Raw genomic sequence first — 23,015 nt, 5'->3', positions numbered from 1 at the left:
CTCATGATTTATAATTCCATTGCTTACACCGTTTCTTTTATAAGAAACTAGACTCAATAAGCTTTAATTTCATATTTTATTCATCCTCTAATTAAATCTCTACAATTTTTGGTGATTTTTTCAAAGTTAGACTACTGCTACTGTCCAAAACTGTTTTAGTGCAAAATGTTGATTTCTATTTTGCCCCAAATTTCACAGTTTATACAATTCAGTCCTTTCTCAATTAACCCCTCAATTGATCTAATTCTCTCAATTAATACTTTAACTAGACATTATAAGTTATTTCACAACTATTGAAATTTAGAATTTCCACATATAGCTCTAACTTCAAACTGTTTTACTATTAGGTCCCAAACATTCACTTTCTATTCAATTCTTTCAATAAAATCAGCATATGAACAATTTAAAGCTCTAATTTCATGCTAAATCATCATATAATTCCAGCACAAATTCATATCAACTTTCAACTTCTTCCATAAAATCAAAAACTAATGAATTCAACAAGTGGGCCTAGTTGTAAAAGTCATAAAAATACAAAAATTTCAAGAAATGATCAAGAATTGAACTTACTTGCAGTAAAATATGAAGAACCAGCTTGAAGAAACCCTTCCATGGTGTTTTAGCTGATGAGAATGCAGAAAAAATGAAGAGAAATCTAGATAATTCCACTTTGGTCCTAACTTTATTAAGTAAATTTTGCAATATACCAATTTTGCCCTTAATTCTCCTGATTTTCTGCCTTTGCCGTCCAGCTCAAATAGACCTTGGGTCTATTTTCCTTTTAAGCCCTCTTCCTTTTATCATTTAAGCTATTTAATGATTTACTATAATTTTGCATTTGTTACAATTTAGTCCTTTTTGTTCAATTAATTATCGGAACTTTAAAATTTCTTGATGAAACTTTAATACTAACTTTTTAACACTCTATAAATATTTATAAAAATATTTATGGCTATGTTTAAAATCTCTGAGGTCTCAATACCTCGTTTTCGATTCTAATTATTTTAATATTTATTTCTAGTGCACTATTCACTATTTCAAAATTTTTCCTAACTTCACATTTAACTTATACTCACTAAATTAATAATATTTTCTACTCATTTGTCGAATTTAGCGATCTCGAATCACCATTCCGACACATTTGAAAATTCAGGCCATTACATTACATTTTTTTTCCTCGTCAGATTTGTGGTCCCGAAACCACTGTTCCGACTAGACCCAAAATCGGGCTGTTACAGGCTAAGTGCTGGTGATCTGAATCAGGCTATAAGTCTAGCAGGCTAAGTGCCGGTGATCTGAATCAGGCTTTAAGCCTAACAAGCTAAGTGCCAGTGAATCTGTTTAAATTAAGTGATTATTTGCATTGGGTATATATATGATTTTGGTTATATGTAATGGATAAATATATGAACATTTGTTTCTAAGTATTTGATGAGAATATAAACGTTCGAATCTTTGTGTTTAGTGAGTATATATATATGTTGGTTATCATGAAATTGTTGGATATATATATGTGTATGCACTCGACATATGTGGATTATAGTAAATATATATATATGTGCATTCGGCACATGTGGTTGATAAGTATAAGTATATGCTTTTGGCATATGTATTTGAATAATATATATATGCATTCGATGAAGTGCAAGCGATAAGCACATATATGCATTTAGATATATGCAGGTGATAAATACATATATACATTTAGTTATAATAAGTGTATATACATTTGGAGCTAATAATTGTTAAGCATATATGTATATAAGCATTCGACTATTCATGTTTATGGTGAATTTACATTCGGTTTTAAGAGTTGATAATTAAATATGCTTTTGACTATATGTAATAGTTAACATATATAGTATTTGCGAATTCATTAAGTGTATCAGGAAATTACATAATTATTTTTATAATTTCTGTTATGCTATAGACTTACTAAGCTATAAAAGCTTACTTTGTTTGTTTATGTTTTTTTGATTTTTAGACTTAAGATCAAGCTTCAAGCTTGGGGATCGTTAGCAAGTTCATCACTCTATTTACTGTCTCGGTATTAAACTGTTTAAATTTTAACTTTGGCATGTACAGGCTAGATAAATGTTTTGGAAAGTCGTACTTTGATATATTGTATATGAAATTAATAGCCATACGAAAATGGCTTATTTTCTTATGGTTTAACGGGATCAAAATGTTATGTTTTGTTTTAAAAAGGTTAAAGTAGAATTTATAATTATACTTACTTAAAATTTGGCTAAGCTTAATATATTTCCATTTATATATGTATACAATGCTTATATTTTGATTTAGAAATAGTTGATTTAAACATGTATTCAAACGAATTGCATATCAATGTTAAATTCTTGAATTCTATTGAACGTTTGTATTGAGGTGTGTTTTGTTTAGTAATGCCTCGTAACCCTAGTCCGGCGACGGATAAGGGTTAGGGGGTGTTACAAATTTCATACATTTAGTGACGGTAGAATTCATTTTTTGAGATATCAAAAAATATATAATGTGAGTAAATGTGGTATTTGTAACACTCTAGATCTGATTGTTGGTTCCGAACATCTGATGTCACGTTATGTTGTCGAAACAACTTGATGGTCACTAAATTAACTATAATTACGACAAAGGTAAGCGCATCTATCGAATAATAGTATAGCTATGGAGAGTTGGGAATATCATATTTACGAGGACTAAAAGTACTAGTAATTACCGTTTAACTATGTACGTAACAGAGAATGGAATAGGAAAATAATCGAAGATACTTAATGAGATGGACAATACCCAGGAATGAATCCACCTAGGCTTCACCTATTATTATGAATCTGATGTAAACAATTTATTCACTTGTGCCTTGATCCGTAGAAATCCCTAAAATAAGTTAATATATCTTTCGAGAGTAAGAACAACTGACTCTAGGTTGATTAATTGAAATATCTTTCTAATTAAAACCCCTATTGTCGCATTAACTTGATCTATAAATTTCCCTATTAGATTTTACTCTAATATGGTAGATTTATGTCGTCTTATTTCTAGGATTGCATGCAACTCCACTCAATTATACTAGATCTACTATTAAACAATGACTTTTGCTCCACTGAAATAAGCACATTAAACATGAATTAATATCATAAAAATATTAAAACACGAAATAATCATACATAATTGAGAACAAGAATCAAGTATTTATCATGTAAACCAGAAATCAAATAATAAGATTTATCATAAGTTTCATCTTCCCTAGGTATCTAGGAAATTTAGTTCATAATCTTGAATGAAAACATCTCAAAATTAGGATAACAACAAGACATAAAGAAACTCAATAAAACTTCGAATGAAATTAAATGGAGATTTTCAATCTTGAAGGAGATTCGCTTCCGAGTTGAATCCGATGGCTTTTTTCGAGTCTTTTCTTCAATCTTCTTTGAATGCCCCCTTAGGTCTTTTTCTAATTGACATTTATAAACTTTAAAATGTTCAAAAAGCCTAAAAATTGAGTTTTTCCGCATGTTTGGGAAACAGGGTGCGATATCGGCACGGGCTAGTGGCCAGCCCGTGTGGAGATGCCCAGGTCGTGTGGATCTTGAAAATACCTCTATTCGTCCGATTTTGGCTTGTTTTTCGCTCCCAAATGCTCTACTAAGTATAGAAACATGAATTTAAAAGATTAGGAGCATCAAATTCACTAATTTACATCATTAATCATCCAAAAACGTATTAAGAATGAGATTAAAATATGTTACTTTTATGACTTATCACAACTCAAGCTACTATAGCATAAATACATTTAATTTAATTATCATATAATTCACGTATATATGTATTTATAAATTCAATGATTTCATTTCATCAATTTACGGAATTACATGGGTTAATATCAGAGTTAGAATTCGAATCTAAACTCAAATACCAAATTTCAAATTCATTTCTCGAGACAAGGATCTCTATATCTTGAGACAAGTCATAAATTATTTTGAGATTTTTAGCTTCAAAGTTAATATGTTTTGAGACACTACTAAAATTTTAATTAAAATTTTCATCCATCCATAGAAAACAGATGTCAACAGCGGATATTATAGAAAATGTATATATGCAACAAACCCCAATTTATAAGCAACACGTGGTAAAAACCTTGTGTGTAAATTTCATGAGCCACTTTACAGGTTAAAGCAATCTTTAACGGCTATATCAAATGATGTTACCGTTATTTTCATTTTCTCGATGAAATGCATCGATGTTTGTTCAATTCACAAATGATGTTACATTTGTGATGATATAATCATCGCAGGAGACAATGAAACGACAATTGATAAGTTTGTTCATAGTCTTTATATATATATATTTAAGGATATTGAGTTGTTATATTCAGGGATTTAAATAGCGGACCGATATCGGAATAGCGGCCGTTATATAGCGGTAGTGGCGCCGTCCGAAACCGCTATTGCTAAAAATAGCGGTATGAAGCGGAGTCACACCAATAGCGGTGGATCGCGGCCGCAATTTAACGGGTAACGGCCAATTACGGGAATAACGGGCCGCTATTCCTGTTATTTTTCGTTACAGTGGTTAAAGCAGCATCAGATTGAAGGATGAGATGAAGGTTGGGGATTCCGTTCAGGTACAATAGAGAAAAGAATTAGCTTAGGTTCACAGTCCACCCCTTCTTTTGAGCAAGAGTGAGTAGTAGCTAAGATCTTGAGGTTTTCAGCGTGCTTGCTGTCCATGGTTGGGTCGATTCTGCGGGGGCCAGTGGAATTGTACAACCGGCGCGAAACAGCCGGGCAATGGGATATGCCGATTGTATGACCACCTGAAAAACAAATGAGAGACTTTGAACATCCGAAAAGCCTGAGAACATTTCCCCAAAGGAAAAGTGAAGCAAGGATGAAGATGATGAGCCATGAAGCGATAGTGATGAAGTTGAACTGATATACTTGTAGGCTGAAGCAATATCCATGTTGCTGTTGAAACCAGAACAACTGTTGCACACTTGCACTCACTTTCTTTCTCCTGAAATATTTTTGAAAGAAAGTAGTTTGGGGGTGTATTTCCTCTGTGTTTTCAAGTAATGAAACGTTGAATTTGTTGATAAAAAAATTTAAGTGAAGAACAAAGAGGAGTTTGTTTGATTTACACGTGCACAAGTGTAAAGAACAACGTGGAAGCCATGCAATAGTCGGTAAAATTGGAGAACTAAGTGGTCAAGTTAAGCCCTTGGTTACTGAAGAGAGTAAGGAGAGTAGTGAAGTTGTGGAAAAGGCTTAGAATGTTTTACAATAAATTGTGTGAATTTTAAAAAAATTCACGACCGCGACACCTGCGATGACCGCAATAGCATCCGTTATGTCCGCAACCGCGATAAACGTAACGCGACCGCGACCGTTATTTAAATCCCTGGTTATATTTTTCAAAGTTTAAATTAGTAAATAATCAACTATCGATTTTTAGTTTAACCGATTAATACGGTACTGATTCCAACATCACTACCTGTTGGTATGGGGTTCATTCCTTCTTTCTTGCTGACGGTGTGGTTTGGCCTTGGAGTCGAGGGCTTTGGTTCCTTATTTCTCTGTTTTCATGGTGATTGCATAGTAGAAAACATACGTTGTTGAAGAAAATATGAAAATCTTTGAATATTGTAAGGAAAGAGGAAAATATCCTGACGTGGAACAAAGTTGAAGTTTTGAAGGGACATGCAGCTTTCATACGCTCAAAAGGAAAACCTAGACTTAAGATGAGTTTGGATGGGCAGCGCGTTTACCTGCAGTTAGTGTAAAAATAACGGTGACGATGAGATTAGACATTGTAGCGATAATGTAGTGTGAGACAAAAAGTCAACTAAACTCACCCCACCGCACCCAATCGCCAATCCAAAACCACTCTTATAATGTCAGTTATTTATTCCAACCTCAGCTTGTAATGAAAATTTTCCTCTTTTCTTGTTCTTTTTGGCTTGAAAATCAATCACCATTAAAACTATAGATTCAACAACTTGCTCCAATCTTTAATATCTATATTTGCATGACCAAAGGTTGGTAAAAAAAAAAACATGATCCTTTTACATAAATGTTTCCCAAATGCATAAGCTGTCAGTCATCGAGGTTCCACTTGGGTTATCGATGCATCGTTAACAGAAAAAACTTTCTTCCTCCCAACGTCTATACTTTCCTTCCTTTCGTATCTTGTTATTGAATATGTAGGCTGCTTAGGTATAGAGATTGCAACACTATTTTCGTTCTTGAGAATCGTAAAAACTTTCACCATTGACGGCCTATCTGCAGGATTTTCCTGCACACATAGCAATGCCAATTGCATACATCTAATGATCTTACATGACGAAGATGAATCATCCAGTGATGCATCGAAAAACTCTACCTCTCGACCTTGTTTCCACAATTCGTATGCCTGGATATTATCACTCAACATTATACATTTTACAATATTCGTACTGTAAAATGGAGATGAAAAAAAGTGTGCAAAATGGAGAAGAAAAAAAAGTGTCTCATAGTTACTTACATATTCTAGAAGATTCAAGTTTTCATGGCATCCATACAGACTGGAATTCCTCTTGCCACTGATAATTTGTAGAAGTAGAACTCTGAAACTATAAACGTCATACTTGGTTGAGTATTGTTGAAAGGTGGTTAGCATGCAGCATTGAAGACCACCATGCAGAAGCAGCAGTTTGCATGAGATAGCAAGGATGTTTAGCTTCATTTTGAATTTTTTTGTTTATGTAATGTAATCTAGTTCACTTTGAACTATGATAAGATGATATTTGATGTAATCTTGATAGTGATTGAGCTGTTCACCAGCTTTATTCATTTGTACAAGTTATTATTCCAATTTACTAGGAAACCTAGTGGTGGTAGGTATTGTTTTGGTTAACCTACTATTTTAACAAGCTAGAAGCTTGATTTATGTATTGGCTTTAAGCCATTTATATAATGAATGAATGAACAAAATGAAATCAAGTTTTCATTCAAAAACTTTCTTCATTTTTTCTTGCTTTTACTTTAAAAGTTTTGTTTTGTTTTTTGCTTGTTTTTGCTGCAAGTCATGACACTTGCTGCTCAAGTTTCTTGCTGAAATTTGCTGTTAGTTGCTCTCAGCTCCAACAATTGGTATCTAGAGCCATATTCTTAGAGGACCTGTTGTAGTTCAGTACTAGAAACCATGGCTTCATCAGGTTTTTCACCAGCTGCACCACCAACCTTCAATGGAGAAGGATTTCATATTTGGGTAGTCAAAATGAAGACTTACCTGCAGGCATTCGACCTATGGGAGGTAGTTAATTCAGATGCTGAGCCAGCACCTCTCAGAGCAAATCCAACAGTTGCTCAAATAAGGCAACATGCTGATGAAAGAAAAAAAGGCACAAGGCCATGTCATGCATACAAAATTGTGTTTCAGATGTGATTTTCACAAGAATCATGGCTTGTGAAACACCAAAGGAGGCTTGGGACAAGCTGAAAGAAGAGTTTCAGGGGACTGAGAGAACAAGGCAACAACAGCTTCTCAACTTGAGAAGGGACTTTGAAAATCTCAAGATGAAAGAAGAAGAAACAGTCAAGCAGTATTCAGACAGAATTATGGCTGTTGTAAACAGCATAAGGCTCTTAGGAGAGCAGTTCGGTGAAGCCAGAATAGTGGAGAAAGTCATATCCACATTACCTGAGAGGTATGAGGCAAAGATCTCATCTCTCGAGGACTCAAGGGACTTGACAACCATCTCCCTAACTGAGTTAATCAATGCCTTGTATGCACAAGAGCAAAGAAGGGCCAGCAGACTAGAAGAGCACCAAGAAGGAGAAAAGCCAAGCCAACATCGAGCACCTTTGCTCATAAAGGTAAAAAGACTTGGAGGGACAAGTCACGGTCTGAAAACACAAGGAAAAGGGATCAACCCTGTAGATACTGCAAAAGGACTGGTCATCCTGAAGCAGATTGCTGGTTCAGACCAGATGCTGTATGCCGGTATTGCAAAAGGAAAGGGCATGTGGAAAAGGTTTGCAAAAATAAAAGTAAACCGAGACAGAACCAATTTCAGCAACAAAAGGCTGAAGCTCAAGTAGCTGAGGATAGCAGTGATCATGAAGAACAAGTTTTTGCTGTGTCATGCTCAGCAAACCAAAAGAAAAGCTCGAAAGGCTGGTTGTTGGACAGTGGATGCACAAACCACATGTCACCAGATGCAACCATTTTCAAAACTTTGGACAGAGCTTGTAAAACCAAAGTAAAAATTGGAAATGGTCAGTTTATAAAGGCTGAAGGAAAAAGGGGATGTACAGATACACACTCCTGCAGGCATCAAAGTCATCTCGAATGTGCTATTAGTGCCTAAAATTAACAGAAACCTTCTTAGCATAGCTCAACTGCTAGAGAGAGGATACTCAGTTGTGTTCAAGCAGAAAGAATGCCAAATTTTTTATCCAAGTGGATCAAATTTCATGACAGTCACCATGACTGATAAGTGCTTTGAAGTGGAATGGCCAAATGACTCACATTCAGCCTGTATTGCCTCTATTGATGACTCCAAGCTATGGCACCAGAGGCTTGGACATGTTAACTTCAAATCAATGGCTCAGATGATTAATGAAGAGTTGGCTGAAAATTTCATCAAAACAGTGAAAGGTGATGAAATTTGTGAAGTGTGTCAACATGGAAAGCAAGCAAGGCTTCCATTTCCTGCAAACACAGTATGGAGAGCATCAGAGAAGTTGCAGCTTGTGCACACTGATGTGTGTGGACCAATGAAGACCGAGTCTCTTAATGGGAACAGGTACTTTATTCTTTTCATAGATGATCATACAAGATACTGCTGGATTTACTTTATGAAACACAAATCAGAAGTGGCTCATGTGTTTTTAAAGTTTAAAGTTGCTGTGGAAACTGAAGCTGGCTGCAAACTTAAGACACTAAGGTCAGATAATGGAACTGAGTATACCTCAGCTCAGTTTCAAGCTTACTGTAAAAATGCAGGTATTAAACACCAGCTGACTAATGTATATACACCTCAACAAAATGGGGTCAGTGAAAGAAAAAACAGAAGCTTGATGAATATGGCAAGGTGCCTCCTGTTTGAAAAAAATCTGCCTAAAACCTTGTGGGCTAAAGCAGTAAACACAATAATCTATCTTCAAAATAGACTTCCAACCAAGGCCCTAGCTCAGAAGACTCTGTTTGAAGCTTGGTTTGGGTTCAAGCCATCACTGGCTCATCTCAGAACCTTTGGTTGCATATGTTATGCACAAGTTCCAGCTGTGAAAAGAGGAAAGCTGGATAAAAGAGCTCAAGCAAGGATTCTGATAGGCTATAGTACAGTTAAAAAGGGCTATAGAATGCTGGAACCCTCTACAAACAAGATCCTTGTGAGTAGAGATGTTGTGTTCAATGAGAAGGCATGCTGGAATTGGGATAAAAATGAACCAGGAGCTGTAACTGAAGAACTTGCATCTGATCAAGTTGGAACTGATCAAGACACATTTGAAATGGATGTGGATGATGAACCAATTAGAGGGACTCGATCATTGACTGATGTTTATGAAAGAGCACAAGTGGCCATTGCTGAACCAAGTTGTTTTGAAGAAGCAGAAAGTCAGGAGGGTTGGAAGTAGACAATGATTGAAGAGATCAGCATGATTAAAAAGAATCAGACCTGGAATTTAGTTGAAAGACCAGCAAACAGGAAAATTATTGGAGTTAAATGGGTTTATCGAGTTAAACAGAATGCTGATGGTAGTTTAAACAAATTAAAGGCAAGGTTGGTTGTCAAAGGCTATAGTCAGAGGTTTGGATCAGACTACCTGGAGACTTTTGCACCAGTGGCCAGGCTTGACACCATCAGATTGGTAGTTGCACTAGCAGCACAAAGGCAGTAAAAGATACATCAGCTTGATGTAAAGTCAGCATTTCTCAATGGATTCCTAAAAGAAGAGATTTATGTGGAACAACCTCAAGGCTTTGAAGTGACTGGCAAAGAAGAAATGGTATACAAGCTGAACAAAGCCTTGTATGGCTTGAAACAAGCTCCAAGAGCCTGGTACAGCAGGATTGACAGTTATTTGATCAGTCTGGGATTCGAGAGGAGTATTAGCGAGCCAACTTTGTATGTCAAAAGGACCAAGGCAGAAACTCAGCTCATTGTGTCATTATATGTCGATGATCTATTGGTGATAGGAGGAGATCAAGAGATGCTGATCAATTTCAAAACCAAAATGCAACAGCATTTTGAAATGTCAGACTTGGGGTTGATGACCTATTTTTTAGGCATGGAAGTAACACAATCAAAGAAAGAAATTTGGCTAAGTCAAAAGACTTTTGCCATGAAAATTCTCAGCAAATTTTCAATGGAAAATTGCAAAGCCACCAGCACACCAATTGCTGTTGGAGAAAGGCTATCGAGTCAAAGTGTTTTTGAACCAGTATGTGAGACAACTTATAGGAGTCTAGTTGGTTGTTTATTATATTTAACAGCCACTAGACCAGATATAATGTATGCTGTGAGCTTACTCTCGAGGTTCATGCATTGCTGCAATGAAAGTCATTTTAAAGTTGCTAAGAGAGTTCTCAGATACATCAAAGGAACCCTGAGCTATGGAATGCTGTATACCAAAACAAAACACCTGAAATTGGTTGGTTACAGTGACATTGATTGGGCTGGCTCGATAGACGATATGAGAAGCACTTCAGGCTATCCTTTTAATCTTGGCTCAGCAGTATTTTGTTGGAGTTCAAAGAAACAAGCACTGGTTGCTCAATCTACTGCAGAAGCAGAATATGTAGCAGCTGCTGCAGCTGTTAATCAAGCCATGTGGCTTAGAAAAATCCTAATCGACCTCAACCTTGAACAAGAGGAAGCAACAGAGATAATGTGTGACAACCAATCGGCTGTTGCAATTGCAAAGAATCCTGTTTTTCATGGGAGGACAAAACATTTTAGCATTAAACTTCATGCAGTTCGAGAAATGCAACAAGCTCATGAAGTAAAACTGGTTCATTGCAGTTCTGATGAACAATTAGCAGATATTTTAACAAAACCTCTTAATGTTTCAAGGTTTCAAAGCTTAAGAATGAAGATGGGAGTCAGCAACATGCTAACCAAGGAAGAGTGTTGAAAGGTGGTTAGCATGCAGCATTGAAGACCACCATGCAGAAGCAGCAGTTTGCACGAGAAAGCAAGGATGTTTAGCTTCATTTTGAATTTTTTTGTTTATGTAATGTAATTTAGTTCACTTTGAACTATGATAAGACGATATTTGATGTAATCTTGATAGTGATTGAGCTGTTCACCAGCTTTATTCATTTGTACAAGTTATTATTCCAATTTACTAGGAAACCTAGTGATGGTAGGTATTGTTTTGGTTAACCTACTATTTTGACAAGCTAGAAGCTTGATTTATGTATTGGCTTTAAGCCATTTATATAATTAATGAATGAACAAAATGTAATCAAGTTTTCATTCAAAAACTTTCTTCATTTTTTCTTGCTTTTACTTTAAAAGTTCTGTTTTGTTTTCTGCTTGTTTTTGCTGCAAGTCACGACACTTGCTGCTCAAGTTTCTTGCTGAAATTTGCTGTTAGTTGCTCTCAGCTCCAACAAGTATATTCCTTTCCTAACGTATTCCGGAGGAACATAGCCACTGCATTGAATCAATGAATTAATAACTATGTATAGATTCAATGGAAAAGATGGAAAACAATCGGATATGTATCATTTGAGACCGTCTGATTCACTTACTATGTCCCAACAATTCTGCCGGTGTTTGCTTCAAGTTCATCCTTCTTGAAAAATTTAGCCATCCCGAAATCTGATATCTTTGGGTTCATTTCATAATCTAATAAGATATTGCTCGCCTTTATGTCACGATGAATTATAGTGTAATTTGAGTATTCTTGGAGATATAGAAGCCCTTGTGTAATGCCTTCGATTATCGAGACTCGTCTTCTCCAATCTAACAGATGCCTTTTAAATGGATCTGCATCGGTTAAGTGCATGAACAATGTGTTTTGCTGAAGAAGTTTATGAAATAACATGCCAGAAAAATGTCTTAACACTCATACTAAGTTGAAAAAATTAAGCATTGTTTACCATAGAGGTAGAAATCCAAGCTTCTGTTTGGCATGAACTCGTAAACCAGCAATTTTTCTTCCTTCTCAGTACAAATTCCCAGAACTCGAACTAGATTCACATGTTGAAGCCTAGCTGTAAGAGTGACCTCATTCTTGAACTCCTCAAACCCTTGATTCGAGCTTTTCGAGAGCCTCTTCACCGCTATTTCCTGCCCGTTTGGTAACTTTCCCTGTTATAGTCCACAATCCACATTGCAGTTAGTAGTTTTAAAAACCAAACAAAGGTATGATAAACGATTAATCCTTTGAATGTACTTGGAATTTCAGAACCTCCTGCAGGTAAGCGGCAAACGTGTGGTTCTTCAAACACATTATACATTACCGCAAAGTCCCCGAAAGTGGCTAATAGAGGAATAGTACATTACCTTGTAAACAGGTCCATATCCACCTTCTCCGAGCTTATTATCATTTGAAAAGTTATTAGTGGCAGCTTTAATGCTATAGAAACTGAAAACTTGGAGATTAGGATCATCGTTTTCATGCCTTTTTTCAGCTGATATTTTGGTTCTTATCCAAGAAACCAACATTTTCAATGCACACCAAAGCCCTGCAGTTGAAACCTTCACGAGTCAATGTTCGATAACTGTTTGGAATCATTGCAGATTCTCACATGTCCATTCTTACCTTGTGATTTGAATATTTTCTTTTGCAGGTAACAGATGATAGCTATCTTCAGGAAAACCATTGCAGCAACTGTAACCGAAACAATAACCAATAATCGATGTTTCTTTGGCTGACTGGTGCCTATTCCACAAGCTGCGGAACATCGATACATTATTCATTACATTAATTACAGTTCAATGTTTTGTAAAGATTTCAGAATTTTAGCAAACTTAAGCTCTGTTCTTTAATATTTTAGCATGCAAACATGGCATAATAATGACAAGACACCTATGTGGCATATTGTCCAACTGAAATGCCGTAAAAGAGACAAAAAGAAATGACAGGTAATGTATTTTTCCAAGTCAAATATACCAAATAGAGGCAAGAAATAATGCTAGTTGAAGTCTTTTTCCAAGTCAATGTTTAAAAATTCAGTATTTTCTGAAAATTTTGATATGTTCTAAAGGGAGAGAACCATATTACCAGCTTGTGAAAGCACCCAATTATCGTCATTGGAAAGTTGAAAGGCACTGTAACCAAGTAGACCCTTTACCTTGGCATAAGAAACCTTAGCTTTAATGGCTTCCACATCATCGAAATTGATCCAATTCGACCCGATTTTGAAAATATTCACCACATAAGTAGAATTATACACAGCTTCAACGCCATAACCATAATTTAGAATGAATGATTTGATTGACTTATACCCCATTGAACCATCAATGGTGACAGCCGGCCCTGAAGCTGCTGAATCAATGCCACTGTCACCAGAGTTAACAAGCATCCATCCATAGCCATGGTAAGGCAAACCTAAAACTAGCTTATCAGCAGGGAATTCTCTCTTTAACCATTCCTTTATACCATCATCAGTGTTGGCCCTTACTAATGGGTCATATAAAGCAGCATGAAAACCAGTAAACCTATCTAATGTTGGCACATAGTAGTCATATGCTCTAATATGCACCCAATCCAGGTTTAGCTTTGTAGACTCAATAGGATAACTCACTGAGTTGACAATCGGCAAGCGATTAGCCGACATAGTTAATAGCAACTGTGTCTTACCGGAGTTTCTTGACTCGGATGCTACCTCAGCTCGCCACTCGGCCAAGAAAGTACCAAAACTGCTCATATTGATGCCATTCCTAGGCTCAACTCCATAAAGGTCTAAACCATGAAAACCATAAAGCCTGGCTGTTTTGATTGAAGACTCAATGAAAGCTTTTCGACGAGAAGTTTCATTAACCATCAAAGAAAAGTTGGTAGACTCAGTTCTTCCAACCCAAATGGACAAAATAGTAGTAACGGATGGATTCTTTAGTTTTACAGTACTGGTGAAGTTAGAGAAATGTTGTTCATTTGAGGAGTTGACAAAGAGCTGATAGGAGGTTGAGTTTACATAAGCAAAAGCGCAAAAAAGATGAGTGAAAAGAGCAGAGTTTATATCAGAAACTGGAAGGGAAGCGCTAGAGTCCCAGTAACCAGCTTTGATCCATGTTTGTGAGACTGAGCTTTGCAGGTTCAATGAGAGAAACAGCAAGAGGAAGAAGAAGGAGAAAAAAATGGGTTTATTAGAAGCCATTGAAAAATCAATCTCTTTTTACTGTTAGTGGGAAACATTTATTTTGTTGTCGGAGAAAACTGGAACTCTATTCAATTGTGTAAACAAAAGAGGAAACTTCCTTGACCGTAACAAAGTTGGATTTGAAGAGACAAAGAGAGATTGGACTGGATCATTTCAGATGGTGGAAATTTAAATCAAATTAAAGGGTTCGATTTTTGAAATAAAACTTGACCATCACTTTTTTTGAACTTGAACAGTAGGTTGTGAGAGAAAGAGCAAAAAAAGATGAAATTCTCATCTGCCATCACCAATGCATTGGGTTTCTTTCATAATGGAACAAGATTTCGTATAGCACTTCCCTATGGATGAAAATAGAAAGTGTGCGAGTATATAGTAAAGGTGGGTCACTTTCAAGGCTAACAAATTTCAGAGTTGACTGTTGACTAATGAAGCTATCGATTGCCAGCACCACATAAAGCGGGACCGCCTTTCTTTCCGTGCTCACACTGTCTTCTATTTCGCCATGTGAATATCATCATCATCGAACTGTTTTGGACTGACGAAAAGATTTACACAAATTGAATTTCAGAGTTGACGTTTTCTTACATTTCTGATAATTTTGAATTACTATATGATTTATACAAATTGATCCCATCAGCCCTAGCCAGAACTTCATCATCCAAGGGCTATAGTTCTAAGGAGCAAAAACAACAGCAAAGACGTTGCTCAAATTATATGTGCTGTATAAGAAGAATTCGTATAAAATTATATTTTTTTATTTTACATAGATTAGAATAAGGTTTTTTAGCATTTAAATAAATATAGTTGAAACTCATTTTGTATCATTTAATTTTTAACATTAATAAATTTCTCCTCTTTTATCCATGATTTTTTTCCCCAAAAATTTTTTACGTAAAATTTATATTTATATTTTTTCTTTTCTTATTATTTTACATTCATTATATTGTTGGCGCCTATTATAATAATATGTATTTCATTTCTTTAAAAATACAACATATATTGTCAAACCAATACCAAATACAATCGAACCTTTAACTACTCCCACTAATAACCTTGTAACTTGTAAAACTTTGCTTGCACATAACTTGATTATGTCAATCAGCACTTAAACACAGTCAAAACGAAAGCAAACCAAATTCATTCTTAACTAAATGAAATTACAAAGAACAAAACAAAAGACTAGCATGCAAACTAGACAAAATGTGCATGCACCAAAGTTTTAGCTATAACTTGCACCTTGCCACTTCGCGAACCCAATCGTCAGGTCCGGGTGTTGAACGTCATAATTGAACCGTATTAACTAACAACAAATTTTTAATTTATTTAATTTCATGCCAGATTTAATATTATGTTGTCGTACAACTTTAATCCAATCAATTAATTATCCATAACCTTTCCATAAATGAACATCACATTAAACTTGTTATTATATGATTACCTAACTAAGGAGATTAATGTTATTTACAATCATACTCATCCACTGAATTTACTTATACACTTATTCTGAAAAATTGGATTCTACTTAATTACAAATTCAACCTCAAGGTGTAGCCTATAAGGGAGCCCCTCTATATGCATGATACCAGAACAAAAAAAGCCCATAAGGATTCCGCAAGATCTGCCTTGGTCCCTTCCCACACTTTTCATAACAGCCTTGGATCCTGCACTTAAGGCAAGCCACTCATAAGTTTGAATGAACTTAGTGAGATTCCATACATCAACTATTAAATGATAACATATTAATATATTATTAATATTACGAGTAATAGGGAGTAATGCACGTAAATAACTCCTTGAGTTTCATGTAAGCTCATGAAATTTACTGGCATGGTTGACGCCTATATGTTCTTCTTGAACACATCACTAGCAAACATATCATTGGCGAACATATCAGGGCGAATTTGGTCATAACCTTACTCTTTTTGTAAACCCCCTTTTGAGACTTGTCTTGTCTAGCTTCAACTTAGACCTTTCTTTTTTCCTTCCTGGTTTGACTCATCAAAAGATAGCTGATGTGTCTCACGTGACTAACTAAAAATACGACTAAGGCTCTTGTTTCATTAATAATTTTTTTATGGCTCTTGTTTCATAAAGGATCGGATGGTCAAAATGATCAGATGTTGTATGATTAATTTCATACATTTAGTGACAGTAGAATTCATTTTTTGAGATATCAAAAAACATATAATGTGAGTAAATGTGGAATTTGTAACACTCTAGATCTGATTGTCGGTTCCGAACATGTGATGTCATGTTATGTTGTCGAAACTACTTGATGGTCACTAAATTAACTATAATTATGACAAAGACAAGTGCACCTATCGAACAATAGTATAGCTATGGTGAGTAGGGAATATCGTATCCATGAGAACTAAAAGTACTAATAATTACTTTTTCTATTATTTAGCCGATGAATTGGAGTGATTGTTTTTAATCTAAATTTACTAATCTAATTTAACTATGAACGTAACAGAGAATGAAATAGGAAAATAATCGATGATACTTAATGAGACAAATAATACCCAAGAAAGGATCCACCTAGACTTCACCTATTATTATGAATTCGATGTAAACGATTTATTCACTTGTGTCTTAATCCGTAGAAATCCCTAAATTATGTTAATATCTCTTTCGAGAGTAAGAACAACTGGCTCTAGGTTGATTAATTAAAATCTCTTTCTAATTAAAACCCCTATTGTCGCATTAACTCGATCTATGGATTCCCCTATTAGATTTGACTCTAATTCGGTAGATTTATGTCGTCCTATTTCTAGGATTGCATGCAACTCCACTCAATTATGCTAGATCTACTCTTAAACAGGGATTTTTGCTCCATTGAAATAAAAAAATTAAACATGAATTAATATCATAAAAATATTAAAACACGAAATAAGCGTACATAATTGAGAACAAGAATCAAATATTTATCATGTAAATCAAAAATCAAATAATAAGATTCATCATAGGTTTTATCTTCCCTAGGTATCTAGGAAATTTAGTTCATAATCTGGAATGAAAACATCTCAAAATTAGGATAACAACAAGACATAAAGAAACTCAATAAAACTTCGAATGAAATTAAATGGAGATCTTCAATCTTGAAGGAGATCCGCTTTCGAGTTGAATCCGATGGCGTTTTTCGAGTCTTTTCTTCAATCTTCTCTGAATGCCCCCTTAAGTCTTCTTCTAATTGACATTTATAGACTTTAGAATACTAAGAAAGTCTAAAAATTGAGTTTTTCTGCGTGTTTGGGAAACAGTGTGCGATATCAACATGGGCTAGCACATGGGCGTGTGGCCAGCCCGTCTGGATATGCCTAGGTCATGTGGATCCTGAAAACAACTTTATTCGTCCCATTTTGACTCGTTTTTCGCTCCTTTTGCTCCTAAATGCTCTCCTGAAAGCGTTGCAAATACTTTTAGCGGCGCTAAAAAGCGCTGCTAAAGGCTTAAAAAAACGTCGCTAAAAGCCTGTTTTGATGTAGTGATAGAAACATGAATTTAAAGGATTAGGAGCATCAAATTCACTAATTTACATCATTAATCATCCAGAAACGCATTAAAAATAGGATTAAAATATGTTACTTTTATGACTTATCACAACTCAAGCTACTATAGCATAAATACATTCAATTTAATTATCATATAATTCACATATATATTATTTATAAACTCAATGATTTCATTTTATCAATTTACGGAATTGCATGAGTTAATATTAGAGTTAGAATTCGAATCTAAACTCAAATATCAAATTTCAAATTCATACCTTGAGACAAGGATATTTATGTCTTGAGACAAGTCATAAATTATTTTGAGATTTTTAGCTTCAAAGTTAGTATGTTTTGAGACATAAAAATAGACTGCTTTGAAAATTTTAATTAAATTTTCATCCATCCATAGAAAATAGATGTCAACAGGGGATATTATAGAAATTGTATATATGCAACAACCCCCAATTTATAAGCAACACGTTTAGAGGTAAAAACCTTGTGTGTAAATTTCATGAGCCACTTTACAGGTTAAAGCAATCTTTAAGAGCTATATATCAAATGATGTTACCATTGTTTTCATTATCTCGATGAAATGCATCGATGTTTGTTCAATTCAAATGATGTTACATTTGGGATGATATAATTATCGCAGGAGACAATGAAACGACAATTGACAAATTTGTTCATAGTCTTTATATATATATATATATATATATATAAAAGGATATTGAGTTATTACATTTTTCTTCAAAGTTCAAATTAGTAAATAGTTAATTACCGATTTTTAGTTGAACCGATTAATACGAATTTTTAGTTCAACCGATTAATATGGTACTGATTCCAACATCACTACCTGTTGGTATGGGGTTCATACCTTCTTTCTTGCTGATGGTGTGGTTTGGACTTGGAGTCGAGGGCTTTGGTTCCTTATTTCTCTGTTTTCATGGTGATTGCATAGCAGAAAACATACGACGTTGAAGAAAATATGAAAATCTTTGAATATTGTAAGGAAAGAGGAAAATATCCTGAGGTGTAACAAAGTTGAAGTTTTGAAGGGACATGCAGCTTTCATACGCAAAAAAGGAAAACCCAGACTCAATATAAGGTTAGTTATTTGTTCCAACTTCAGCTTGTAATGAAAATTTTCCTCTTTTCCTGTTCTTTTTGGCTTGAAAATCAATCACCATTAAACCTATAGATTCAACAACTTGCTCCAATCTTTAATATCTATATTTGCATGACCAAAGGTTGGTAAAAAAAAAAACATGATCCTTTTACATAAATGTTTCCCAAATGCATAAGCTGTCAGTCATCGAGGTTCCACTTGGGTTATCGATGCATCGTTAACAGAAAAAACTTTCTTCCTCCCAATGTCTATACTTTCCTTCCTTTCGTATCTTGTTATTGAATATGCAGGCTGCTTAGGTACAGAGATTGCAGCACTGTTTTCGTTCTTGAGAATAGTAAAAACTTTCACCATTGACGGCCTATCTGCAGGATTTTCCTGCACACATAGCAGTGCCAATTGCATACATCTAATGAGCTTACATGACGAAGATGAATCATCCAGTGATGCATCGAAAAACTCTGCCTCTCGACCTTGTTTCCACAATTCGTATGCCTGGATATTATCATTCAACATTATACATTTTACAATATTCGTACTGCAAAATGGAGATGAAGAAAAAGTGTGCCAAATGGAGATGAAAAAAAAGTGTCTCAAAGTTACTTACATATTCTAGAAGATTCAAGTTTTCATGGCATCCATACAGACTGGAATTCCTCTTGCCACTGATAATTTGCAGAAGTAGAACTCCGAAACTATAAACGTCATACTTGGTTGAGTATATTCCTTTCCTAACGTATTCCGGAGGAACATAGCCACTGCATTGAATCAATGAATTAATAACTATGTATAGATTCAATGGAAAAGATGGAAAACAATCGGATATGTATCATTTGAGACCGTCTGATTCACTTACTATGTCCCAACAATTCTGCCGGTGTTTGCTTCAAGTTCATCCTTCTTGAAAAATTTAGCCATCCCGAAATCTGATATCTTTGGGTTCATTTCATAATCTAATAAGATATTGCTCGCCTTTATGTCACGATGAATTATAGTGTAATTTGAGTATTCTTGGAGATATAGAAGCCCTTGTGTAATGCCTTCGACTATCGAGACTCGTCTTCTCCAATCTAACAGATGCCTTTTAATTGGATCTGCATCGGTTAAGTGCATGAACAATGTGTTTTGCTGAAGAAGTTTATGAAATAACATGCCATAAAAATGTCTTAACACTCATACTAAGTTGAAAAAATTAAGCATTGGTTACCATAGAGGTAGAAATCCAAGCTTTTGTGTGGCATGAACTCGTAAACCAGCAATTTTTCTTCCTTCTCAGTACAAATTCCCAGAACTCGAACTAGATTCACATGTTGAAGCCTAGCTGTAAGAGTGACCTCATTCATGAACTCCTCGAACCCTTGATTCGAGCTTTTCGAGAGCCTCTTCACCGCTATTTCCTGCCCGTTTGGTAACTTTCCCTGTTATAGTCCACAATCCACAATTCAGTTAGTAGTTTTAAAAACCAAAAAAAGGTACGATAAAAGATTAATCCTTTGAATGTACTTGGAATTTCAGAACCTCCTGCAGGTAAGCGGCAAACGTGTGGTTCTTCAAACACATTATACATTACCGCAAAGCCCCCGAAAGTGGCTAATAGAGTAATAGTACATTACCTTGTAAACAGGTCCATATCCACCTTCTCCGAGCTTATGATCATTTGAAAAGTTATTGGTGGCAGCTTTAATGCTAGAGAAACTGAAAACTTGGAGATTAGGATCATCGTATTCATGCCTTTTTTCAGCTGATGTTTTGGTTCTTATCCAAGAAACCAACATTTTCAATGCACACCAAAGCCCTGCAGTTGAAACCTTCTCGAGTCAATGTTCGATAACTGTTTGGAATCATTGCAGATTCTCACATGTCCATTCTTACCTTGTGATTTGAATATTTTCTTTTGCAGGTAACAGGTGATAGCTAACATTAGGAAAACCACTGCAGCAACTGTAACCGAAACAATAACCAATAATCGATGTTTCTTTGGCTGACTGGTGCCTATTCCACAAGCTGCGGAACAACGATACATTATTCATTACATTAATTACAGTTCAATGTTCTGTAAAGATTTCAGAATTTTAGCAAACTTAAGCTCTGTTCTTTAATATTTTAGCATGCAAACATGGCATAATAATGACAAGACACCTATGTGGCATATTTTCCAACTGAAATGCCGTAAAAGAGACAAAAAGAAATGACAGGTAATGTATTTTTCCAAGTCAAATATACCAAATAGAGGCAAGAAATAATGCTAGTTGAAGTCTTTTTCCAAGCCAATGTTTAAAAATTCAATAATTTCTGAAAATTTTGTTATGTTCTAAAGGGAGAGAACCATCTTACCAGCTTGTGAAAGGACCCAATTATCGTCATTGGAAAGTTGAAAGGCATTGTAACCAAGCAGACCCTTTACCTTGGCATAAGAAACCTTAGCTTTAATGGCTTCCACATCATCGAAATTGATCCAATTCGACCCGATTTTGCAAATATTCACCACATAAGTAGAATTATACACAGCTTCAACGCCATAACCATAATCTAGAATGAATGATTTGATTGACTTATACCCTATTGAACCATCAATGGTGTCAGCCGGCCCTGAAGCTGCTGAACCAATGCCACTGTCACCAGAGTTAACAAGCCTCCATCCATAGCCATGGTAAGGCAAACCTAAAACTAGCTTATCAGCAGGGAATCCTCTCTTTAACCATTCCTTTATGCCATCATCAGTGTTGGCCCTTCCTAATGGGTCATATAAAGCAGCATGAAAACCAGTAAACCTATCTAATGTTGGCACATAGTAGTCATATGCTATAATAGACACCCAATCCAGGTTTAGCTTTGTAGACTCAATAGGATAACTCACTGAGTTGACAATCGGCAAGCGATTAGCCGACATAGTTAATAGCAACTGTGTCTTACCGGAGTTTCTTGACTCGGATGCTACCTCAGCTCGCCACTCGGCCAAGAAAGTACCAAAAGTGGTCATATTGATGCCATTCCGAGGCTCAACTCCACAAAGGTCTAAACCATGAAAACCATAAAACCTGGCTGTTTTGATTGAAGACTCAATGAAAGATTTTCGACGAGAAGTTTCATTAACCATCAAAGAAAAGGTGGTAGACTCAGTTCTTCTAACCCAAATGGACAAAATAGTAGTAACGGATGGATTCTTTAGTTTTACAGTCCTGGTGAAGTTAGAGAAATGTTGTTCATTTGAGGAGTTGATAAAGAGCTGATAGGAGGTTGAGTTTAGAAAAGCAAAAGCGCAAAAAAGATGAGTGAAAAGAGCAGAGTTTATATCAGAAACTGGAAGGGAAGCGCCAGAGTCCCAGTAACCAGCTTTGATCCATGTTTGTGAGACTGAGCTTTGCAGGTTCAATGAGAGAAACAGAAAAAGGAAGAAGAAGAAGGAGAAAAAAATGGGTTTATTAGAAGCCATTGAAAAATCAATCTCTTGCCTAGAAACGTGAAAGTTGTATAATATGTAAAGCAACATCAACACGTCTAGATTACGTAAAGTAAACTAACGTTCTTTTTACTGTTAGTGGGAAACATTTATTTTGTTCTCGGAGAAAACTGGAACTCTATTCAATTGTGTAAACAAAAGAGGAAACTTCCTTGACCGTTGGGTTTGAAGAGACAAAGAGAGATTGGACTGGATCATTGCTGAAGGTGGAAACTTACATCAAATTAAAGGGTTTGATTTTTGAAATAAAACTTGACCATCACTTTTGTTGAACTTTAACATAGGTTGTGAGAGAAAGAGCAAAAAAAGATGAAATTCTCAGCTGCCATCACCAATGCATTGGTTTTCTTTCACAATGGAACAAGATTTCGTATAGCACTTCCCTATATATGGATGAAAATAGAAAGTGTACCAGTATATAGTTAAGGTGGGTCACTTTCAAGGCTAACTATTTTCAGACTTGACTATTGACAAATGAAGCTATCGATTGCCAGAACCACATAAAGCGGGACCGCCTTTCTTTCCGTGCTCACACCGTCTTCTATTTCGCCATGTGAATATCATCATCATCGAACTGTTTTGGACTGACGAAAAGATTTACACAAAATTGAATTTCAGA

General features: G+C 35.4%; 3 protein-coding genes across 4 annotated transcripts; all 3 read right to left on the bottom strand.

The window, feature by feature from the left end:
* Positions 1-4,157: 4,157 nt before the first annotated feature.
* Positions 4,158-5,274, bottom strand: LOC107937959 (peroxidase 39-like). Of its 2 annotated transcripts, none has more exons than XR_001694797.2 (2): positions 4,935-5,274; positions 4,158-4,810 (listed from the first exon to the last, which is right to left on the bottom strand). XR_001694797.2 is itself a non-coding variant. In XM_016870975.2 (2 exons), the coding sequence occupies exons 1-2, from the start codon at positions 4,955-4,957 to the stop codon at positions 4,578-4,580; spliced, it is 264 nt and encodes an 87-aa protein (XP_016726464.2). In that variant the 5' UTR covers positions 4,958-5,274; the 3' UTR covers positions 4,183-4,577. The 2 variants fall into 2 exon arrangements, 1 of the variants encoding a protein (XP_016726464.2); XM_016870975.2 differs by having other exon boundaries at positions 4,183-4,810; positions 4,927-5,274.
* Positions 5,275-5,983: 709 nt separating this feature from the next.
* LOC107937950 (G-type lectin S-receptor-like serine/threonine-protein kinase CES101) lies at positions 5,984-14,648 on the bottom strand. The gene is given in 8 exon segments (XM_041109345.1): positions 5,984-6,405; positions 6,517-6,634; positions 11,609-11,641; positions 11,740-11,977; positions 12,091-12,301; positions 12,497-12,700; positions 12,703-12,887; positions 13,218-14,648. Coding segments are annotated over 8 exon segments (2,397 nt in total). The 5' UTR covers positions 14,314-14,648; the 3' UTR covers positions 5,984-6,093.
* A 4,338-nt stretch (positions 14,649-18,986) lies between these two features.
* Positions 18,987-22,740, bottom strand: LOC107937955 (cysteine-rich receptor-like protein kinase 19). Its single transcript, XM_016870971.2, has 7 exons — positions 21,271-22,740; positions 20,809-20,940; positions 20,550-20,731; positions 20,144-20,354; positions 19,793-20,030; positions 19,544-19,694; positions 18,987-19,431 (listed from the first exon to the last, which is right to left on the bottom strand). Exons 1-7 carry the CDS (start codon positions 22,424-22,426, stop codon positions 19,120-19,122), a joined length of 2,382 nt encoding a protein of 793 aa, XP_016726460.2. The 5' UTR covers positions 22,427-22,740; the 3' UTR covers positions 18,987-19,119.
* Positions 22,741-23,015: the final 275 nt, after the last annotated feature.

The sequence above is a fragment of the Gossypium hirsutum genome, chromosome D13 (assembly GCF_007990345.1).
Source record: "Gossypium hirsutum isolate 1008001.06 chromosome D13, Gossypium_hirsutum_v2.1, whole genome shotgun sequence".
Lineage (NCBI taxonomy): Eukaryota > Viridiplantae > Streptophyta > Magnoliopsida > Malvales > Malvaceae > Gossypium > Gossypium hirsutum.
This window is presented reverse-complemented; position numbering and strand designations above follow the sequence as displayed.